The sequence below is a fragment of the Miniopterus natalensis genome, chromosome 8 (assembly GCF_054644295.1).
Source record: "Miniopterus natalensis isolate mMinNat1 chromosome 8, mMinNat1.hap1, whole genome shotgun sequence".
NCBI classification, from domain to species: domain Eukaryota; kingdom Metazoa; phylum Chordata; class Mammalia; order Chiroptera; family Miniopteridae; genus Miniopterus; species Miniopterus natalensis.
Window position 1 is genome coordinate 26,101,906 of NC_142088.1, and position 9,293 is coordinate 26,111,198.

Consider the following 9,293-nt stretch of genomic DNA (forward strand, 5'->3'; position numbering starts at 1 on the left):
TATAATATTGCTTTTTGTTTTTAAAGATTTTAATAAACTTGTCTAGTGGAAAAAAAGCATAATGATTACTGTTAAAAACAAGACAACAGACCCAAAATGGAGCCACCTATGGAGTCACAAAACCGAGACTTATAGCTTTGGCTCTCTCTGAAACGGACTCTTGGAACAGTCAGTCAGAATCACCTGATCAACACTAGTTGGATAATCTTCCTAATAGACCCCTGCTATACCCTAAGGTTAGAGTGGGGAACCTTTTTTCTGCCAAGGGCCATTTGGATATTTAAAACATCATTCGTGGGCCATACAAAATTATCAACTTAAAAATTAGGTATGAGAAAAGCTCCTAGATTTATTGAATTTCAAGTCCCACCTGCGGTTGCCTTGGCAGGGCCAGATCAATGGCTGAATGTTTCCCATGCCTGCCCTAAGGGATAGTAACTTTGCAATAACCACCCTGCTTTTTTGCCTAGTATAACTTCCTTCTTCTCTCTGATTTACAAATCCTCTTTCTCTGGAACAAACTCAGCCCCCTCTCTACTGTGTCAGACTCCCTGACCGGGGGGGGGGGGGGGTTATTTCCAAACTCCGTGTCAAAAACCCAAAGCTGGGGAAACTTGCAACAGGTTCTGTACAAAAAAGGGACACAAGGCAAGGTTACCAGGGTAAAACACCTGTGTGGTCTACAGACCCTTAAATCTTACTGGTCTCCGTGGCTGTCACCTTTCTAGTCCTGAGGCACAGAATCAAATGGGAATTATCTGGAGCCATTCATGATTCAAAACTAGTTTCCTTGGCAGATCCCTACTGACTTGACTAGGAGTAAATGCAAAGGAGGCTGTGATCAGGAACCACCCCTTAACTGTTATTTAAAGACATTGCAGAATTACTGCTAACGCAATTCTCTCCAACAAAAATCCCTAGACTCTGGTCAAGGCTGTTCTTGATCATAGGATAGCCCTTGATTATCTTGTAGATGAGCAAGGAGGTGTCTGTGCTGTGACCACCACCACCTGCTACTGTATTTCGATTGATACTTCTGGGGAAGTTAAGGCTCAGCAATATAAGATCACTGAACAAACCACTGCCTTTAGAAAGTGACTCCTTCAACAGGGCCTTTCTTTGACTTATTTATTCTGATTGGTTTGGGTCCTGAGGATCATGGCTCAGAAATGCACTCCAGACATCGGGAATTATCCTGCTTATAATGATCATAGTAGTCTCTCTGGTACACTGTATGCTCTCAGAAGCTTTACATGCATGTTCACAGTTGCTAACCACCAAGCAAACAATCTCTCTGAGACTAGAACATCAGAAAAGCAATGAAGAGAATGACTAACTTAAACACTGTGAACCCAAAGCTGTGACCTATGAATGCCACAAAGAGATTCAGCAAAAAGATGTCATAGCTTGTGAATATCACACACAGAATTTTCAAAAGGCTGCAAGGACTCCAGACTGGTAGCTGGGAGTAGCACTAATGCCTTAAATTTTGAGCACATCTCTTAGTTAGGCTGAGAGTCTGATCAAAGGAGGGAATTGTTAAATAGTCAACAGGCCCCAAAAAGAGTCACCAAACCAAGACTTAATTCCAGTTTCAGCTCTCCCAGAAAAGAGCCTTAAACCAATCAAGAATCAGTAGGTAATCCACCTGACACACTCCTCCATACCCTAAAGGAAAGTAACCTTGCAATCACCAAGTTGATTTTTTGCCTGGTATAACGTCCTCTTACATTGGGCTTCTGTCAGCTCTGCCAGTCTCAATCCAGCTTCCCTTTTTTTGTCACCCAACCAGACTATAAAACAAACTTTCCCTAACTTTAAATTCCTTCAAAATGATATACAACCTCTAGCTATCTTAGGAAAATCTCTGATGTTTTCCCTATTTGTCTCATGTAGAGTGGAGATGACAATTAAACAAAGGTCATTTCACTCCGGACCACGGACCACGGGTCTTCTGCTTCTGCACATGCCTCTCCAGAGAAGTAAGTGCCTGATGGGCGCTAGTGAAGTGAACAGAGCAGATGGGTGATCGGATATGCCCTCCAGTGGCCACCTCTTTATTCCTCCCTCCCACTCAGTGTCACTCTGGGGTGGAAAACTCTCATCAAGGCTTCCTTCACTGGCAGAGAATTGTATGTGAGAAACTGTTTTTGTCTGTCAGTTTACAAACAGCACTGAGATGGCTTGACTCCATCTGGCTTGCTGGTCAAGGGGGATTAAAAGAGCCAAAGAATTACTGCACCCAAGAGCTAGTTCTCCTCTTAAAAGGCACACAGCTAGAGAAGAACATTTTTGTCACTTGACTCCATACCTCAGCTATTTCCCGTTGGCTCGCTTTCTTTGCAGTCTCTCTCTCAGTTTGAAACTGCTTTCTTAGAGCTTCTAAGCGTTCAGCATGCAATTCTGCCTCCACTTTAGCTTCCTCAGATATCTGTTCTCTGTTTTGAAAAAGAAAGATGATAAATCACCTTTAGAAATTATCTTTGGAGGTAAGAAAGATCTGGAGAGGGATGTGCCATTTTCCAAAAGGTGAGTGATTAATAAGTGAGAAGATCAGTCACCAGGTAAGCCTCACTGACCTGGAGCTCATTAAAAGGGGGGGGGGGGGAAGCATTACCTATTAAGCTTTAAAAAAATAGTCCTTCAATATAGAGATCCAACCAAAAGAGTGAAACACATACTCCTGTTTTAACCAATCATGAATAGTCTTCAGCCAGCAACATTACACCAGAACATAAAATTTGCACAGATCACAAATACGAAAAACACCTTCTCTGCTTTAGCTTATACCTGTCTCCTATGTTAGTATGTTCACCACCTGAAAGAAAGTTCTGTGTGCACAGTGCACTTCCCTTGGGTACACATTTCACGGGGTTTTACTGGTATCTCAATCATATTTACCTAGGTGCAGTTTAGGACAAAACCTGAGTGGCTTGACCTAACTCGATGGGTTTGACCTAACTAACCTCAGGCCCACACTGTAACAGTGGCTCAGCGTCTGCCTAGACAGGGTCACCCCACTCCTGGGTAGGAATAACCCACCCAGGCTCCTGTTACTCCTTTTCCAAATCATGCTTTTAAAGGACACATAAGCTTTTGCTAGAAAAGGTCTGGCAGAAACATGAAATGTCCTTTCTAACCAAGATCTGTGAAATTTTGGTTTGACCTTCAGGTAGAGAAGCAGCTTGATACTAGATGAGGAAGAGTGGAAAATGAGCACACCCAGGCGCTGGCCTCTGCTGCGGCTCCGCTGTGTTTGGCTCCTTAACATGGCTCTGCTGGGAGGACTAGTTCACAGTCAAAAAAAGGGTATAAATGGGTTATGTGAATGAGCCAAACATACTCTCCCAGAGGCTCTTCCCTAATTTCACTGTGACTATACTGCCCTTACTTGAAGGTTTCCAAATTCTGTTGCTCAAGTTCTTTGCTTTCCAATTTCTCTTGGACATGGTCAAGCTTTGTTTGCAGATGGTTATTGGTCTGGAGAGCTTGCTCTAGGCTCATAGCCAGTTTCCTGTTGTCTTCTCTAGCCACATCTAGAGCTTTTTGTAGAGGCTCCATCTGAAAGAGAAAAGAGAGTTTTTAATTCCACTGTAACAGATGCAAAAAGTCCATAACACTGTATAGTTACTCCTTACTCTACACCAAATGCCATTGACACAATAATTAGTTGGAGTCAGGACCAGAGATTCCAGGTGCCTGGAACACATGTGAGAACTTTTTACAAACACTGCTTTGGAGGCTTTTAGAAGGCAATGGGAAAGGTATGCTCCATTGGTCACTAGAGAGCTTTGGAAGATAGAACTAACTTAATTTATCCAATTTTTAAATGTTTAAAGTAGTTAAATTACCCTTCCTGATCCTATGACCTTCTGGTCTCACTGCCTAAAGAGATAAGAACTGGCAATGGTTCGTTGAATATCCTTTTAGAAAAAGCTTATTTCTATAAAACATCCATGTGCATTTTATATACATGCATATGTATAGATACATTTTCATGTGTGCATACACCTGTGAGCACACATGTAATGTGTCCTGGTAGTGAAATAACTAGCTACTTCTGAGAGGGTATATATTCTCCAAGTCCTTTAACTTCTGCAGTCATTTATGCATTGATAAATGAAAAGAATCTGAACCATATAAGACAAAAAGAATTAGGCATAATTTTGGTCCTGGTTTCCCAATAATAATTCACTGTAAGATCGCAGGCCCATTTCCTATTTATAAATATATCACTATCCCAAACTCAAACTGGCCTCTACCTCACTGTTGTGCTGGGCATCCACGACTAGCATTCTGGCCTGCCACTGGTCCACTTCTGCTTCCAGCTTCTGCACCCTCTGTTGATTTAGAGCCCTAAAAATGGAAGCACATAAAGAGTGACTATAGAAAAGCGTCATCTAGGAATGATACCACTAGGAGTTACAGGGCACTTTTCTTTGAAGAAGCTCAAATAGCATATGTAGTAGGCTACAGATGCTCAGAATATCTGAGAGTTGGCAGGTGACAACTAGTAGCCTCAGCTTCAGGTTAGGAAATGAAGGCTCCTGTGGATTAAAAACTTGTCCCATCTATGGGACAAGTGTGGCTTAATACATTAAGCCAGCGATTTTCAACCAGTGTGCCACAAGAATTTTTAAAACATGCAATACCTGATTATTCAGTCAGGGGCACTGACCTCTTTTCCCTTGGATTGTCAAATAAACAAATGGCACTAGCCAACACAACAGTAGCTGTCTGGTGTGAGTGAATCAAAATCATACCTATTTTTTTTCGTCAGATTGGCAAAAATACATATATTTTGGTGTGCCACAGAATTTTAGTAATTAGTTTACATGTGCCATGAGATGAAAAAGGTTGAAAACTGCTGTGTTAAGCTATCAATACATGTCAATAACTAATTTATAAGCTGGTAATTTTATAATCTCTCTCTCTATATATATTCAGTGGTACAAAATTGTATCACCTCTACATGGATTGGGTTGATGATGAAATTTCTGCTTCTAAATACAACAGGTACCTAGAATTTTATTGTGAATGGTAAACAATATGTTTAATACTCTCCCCTCAAATTTTCTTTTTAAGTGCAGAAGTAATACACATTCATAATATGTAAAAAATAAAGATAAGCACAATGAAGAACAGAAAACTCACTTGTTCTCTCATAACAGAGGCAATATGCGCCACTAGTATATACATTATAACAGGTTCTAGAGGCCTTATTAAACTCAGACCATCTGTTCGTTAACCTAAGAGGGGAACTTTTATGTCATATTTGAAACATTGAAAGGAGTTTACCTATAAAACATGGCTAGAAGTTCTCAGAACGACTCATCTAAAATAATTATTAATCTTTAAATAGGACACTAATAAATGGATAATTACTCCAAGCTAAAGTAGACACTTAGCTTCAGTTATCTTGACAATTACAATTCTGTAGATCCAAGGCAAGTTTAAAGGTGTAACAAACAGCAAGGGTAAAACAGTCTATCACATGAATTTCTAAAATACATACTCCTTTACATCACTACAAAAATAAAGGAATTTTGAATTTCTGGAAATCATGTTAATTTCTAATTCCAGATTTTCCCTAACTTTAAACTAGTTCTTGGTTTTTTGACTTCACACTGCTCCTTACTACAGTGCAGCAGAAAATTACAAGTACAAAGACAGAAAAAGAATCTCTAGTACCTTTCTTTCTTGAGGCCCGCAATCTCTGAATCCCTGCGCCCAAGCTCTATTTGTACTTTTTCCAGAGCACCTTGCATCTTACTGTGAGAAGCCAGCACATTCTCCAACATGATTGTAACTTTGCAGTTGTCTTCTTTAGCTTCTGCCAACTGTCGCTGAAAATTTCCCACCTAATAGAAAATGAAACCAGGCAAAGATATTTGATTCTTTCTGATGATTCTCCCGGGGCTGAGTCCTGTTACTTCTAAGAAAAGAGTATGAAAACAAGGCATGGAAGAATGCTGAGAGGAATAACTGAAGAATATTTTACTTTTATTTTGTTTCTTAAGTTATTGTGACTTTGAGAAAAAGAAAACTGGATCCCAGATCCAAAGGAGGATTCTGAAGTGCTTCCCAACTATTGGCATGTCACACGCAGCACATATGTTAACTAAAGACACTGGGACCAACAACTTGGGTCAAGAAGTGGTCCCAGACTGGCCTGCTCTGGCCCTGGTCCGCTATCTTATGATAGGAGCAGAAGAGAACACATCTGAAGCCCATCAGAATTATCTCAGGATTAAAGGCCATAAGAGAAAGTGGGAGCTGCTGAAAAATGGTATAACTCACAGCTCTCTTCATGAGGCAAAATCCAGCAACTGCTGTCAAGGAGAAGTTTGGGATATGACTAAGCACACACCGTTTAAGTAGGAAGCATTTAGTAATTTAATTTAACATGAAACAGCAGTTAATACCATGGTAATAAAGCATGAGTAAGCAGGTTATTACCAAGATCAGCTGTGTTTCAACAGAAAAAATTAGGACTTTTGATTAAGACAGGAAGTTAAAAAAACGGACTAAATTATGCATTTTTAAGGAAAACATTTTAATGTGCTTCTAAAGTTTTCTTTAGGAAAAAAAAAATCCTCCTCTGATCAGTCCTCATTGTTTCTTACTAAAGGTAACAAGGAATGAAGGAATATGGCTTGTGAGAGATCATAAGCGCCTCATGCCAATGACAGGCTTTCAGAAAGGACTGGTGCCTTACCTTCTTGTGTTCTCTGTCCTCCAAAGCCTCGAGGTCCCCTTTCAACTTGTGACTCTCCTTTAGCGCTGCATCACGACACTTCACCACTTGTGAGAGCTCCTCTTCATTCTTTTCAAGAATGGATTTTACCTTAGTAGGAAAAAAAAGAAAAAGAAATGACTTTTCCAAAGCACAATAAATCAGCAATTGGAGTAAGACACAGCAATTTAGAAAACAAACTTAAAATGTTTAATTAAATATGCTTATTTATTACTATTATACAGAAAATAAGCTTTATTAGCTGTTTTTCCCTTTAAAGAAAACTCCAAAACAAAAATAAACTTGTGTGAATCAACATGAGCAAACCTAATATATGACAATCTCCATGGAAGTACAGAATAAGGGATAAGGGAGGTATGGCTATGAAGGTCACAGGTAAAATGGGGGAGAAATTTATCATCATGAAATTTGAAAATAACATAATGCACGAATTAATATAATAAGAGCAAAGATAAGTACTAAATAGTGTCAAGGAGATAATGTCACAGAAGAGTGAATGCTACCCAGAAGCAGTGTATTTTATATTCCTGAAACACTTTTAGGGTATCTACACAATCATTTCAGATTATCTTCACACTTCAAATATTACTCCTTTAAAAAATATTTTATTTTGAAATAATTATAGGCTCACTGATGTTGCAAAATAGTGCAAACAGTCCCATGTACTGCTTCTAATGGTGACATCTCATATTGCTGCAGAGTTCAACATCAAAACCAGGAAACTGACTTTGGTACATTACTGTTAGAGTGGCTAGACTACAGAACTTACTCCGTTTTCACCATTTTTTTTTTTTTTTTTAACGTGCATTCATCTGTGTGTGTGTGCACACGTCTATGTAATTTCATCCCATGTACATTGTTTGCGACCACCACCACCATCAAGATATAGAACTGCTCCATCACCACAGAAAAATTCTCTTGCGCTACTTCTCTGTATTCACACTCTCCCCCAAACCCATCCTTTGTCTCCTGGTAAGCGCTAATTTGTTCTGTCTCCATAGTTTTGTCATTTCAAGAATGTTATTTTAAACACTAAAATATATAACATTTGTATAAGTAGTATTCACATTGTTCTTTTTAATAGCTTTGCTGAGGTATAACACATACAATAAGCTGTACGTACTTTAAATGTACAGTTTTGATAAACATAAACTCTTGAAACAGTAATCAAGATAATATGTCCATTACCCCCAAACTTCCAGATGCCTCTTGGTAACCTTCCTCCCTTCTGTCTCTCCCTGTTCCTCCACCTCCACCCAAGGCAACCACTGATCTGTTTTTTGTTACAATAGTTTTTATTTTCTAGAATTTTTAATAAATGGAATCATATTGTATATACTTTTTGGAATGGCTTCTTTCACTCAGCATAATTGAGATTCATTCACTCTGTTGCATGTATCAGTAGTTCATTTGTTTCTTTTGCTGAACAGTATTCCATCATAGGGCTCTACTGGAATTATTTATCCATTCACCTGCTAGACACTTGTTTCCAGCTTTTAGCTATTACAAATAGAGCTGCTGTGAACAACTGTGTACAAGTCTTTGTGTAGACATGTTTTCATTTATCTTTGGTAGATACTTAGGAGTGGAATGGCTGGGTCATATGGTAGTAGTACATTTCACTTTTAAAGAAATTACCAAATTATTTTCCAAAGTGGCTGTACCATTTTACATTCTCTTCAGCAGTGTATGACAATTCCAGCTGCTCTGCATTCTCACTAACACCTGGTATGATCAGTTTTTCAATTTTAGACATTCTAGTAGTTGTATGGAAGTAATTCATTGTGGTTTTAACTTGCAATTCCCTAATGATTGACGTTTAACAACTTTTTAAGTGCTTATATACCATCCATATATCTTTTCTAATGAACCGTCTTCACATACTTTGCCCATTCTTTTTATTGGGTTTTCTTCTGAATGAGTTTTGAGTTTTTAATACATTCTGGAGACAAGGTCTTTATCAGACATGTGATTTGCAAATATTTTCTTGCAGTCCATAGCTTATCTCTTCATTCTCTTAGCAATGTCTTTGAAGAGCATAAGCTGTCAATTTATCATTCTTTTCCTTTATGGATTATGCTTTTGATGTCAAATCTAAGAAATCTTTGTGTAATCCAAGATCACAAAAATTTTCACGTATGTTTTCTTCTAGAAGGCTTAATAGTTTTGGGTTTTACAATTAGGGCTCTGATCCATTTTGAGTTAATTTTTATATATGGTGTGAGGTAGGGCTCAAAAGTTTTTGTTTGTTTTTGAATGTGGATATCTGACTGCTCCAACACCATTTGTTAAACACACCATTCTTTCTCTACTTTCACATTTGTTGAGAATGAAATGTTCACAAAATTAATTACTTTGACTAGGTAGCACATTTACTTTATTTTTAAGGTACAAAAGGATAAAGTGAAATCTCCCAGCCACCCAGTCTGCTTCCTCAAAAATAATATTGCCAATTTATTATGATTCATTTTAGAATATTCTATGCATTACAAGTCACTGCATACATGGTGTCCCCCCAAAATGTATACACACTTAA

At 38.5% G+C, this 9,293-nt stretch overlaps 1 protein-coding gene across 2 annotated transcripts in view; it reads right to left on the reverse strand.

Annotated features, from left to right (window-relative positions):
- Positions 1 to 9,293, reverse strand: part of CCDC150 (coiled-coil domain containing 150) — a 48,486-nt gene that overhangs the window by 5,036 nt on the left and 34,157 nt on the right. For both annotated transcript variants that reach the window (XM_016218764.2, XM_087819688.1), the window contains 5 exons: positions 6,719 to 6,847; positions 5,692 to 5,861; positions 4,263 to 4,356; positions 3,392 to 3,561; positions 2,312 to 2,438 (listed from right to left, as the gene is read on the reverse strand). In XM_016218764.2, the coding sequence (XP_016074250.2) occupies positions 2,312 to 2,438; positions 3,392 to 3,561; positions 4,263 to 4,356; positions 5,692 to 5,861; positions 6,719 to 6,847 (690 nt within the window). The remainder of the gene's footprint in view (positions 1 to 2,311; positions 2,439 to 3,391; positions 3,562 to 4,262; positions 4,357 to 5,691; positions 5,862 to 6,718; positions 6,848 to 9,293) is intronic.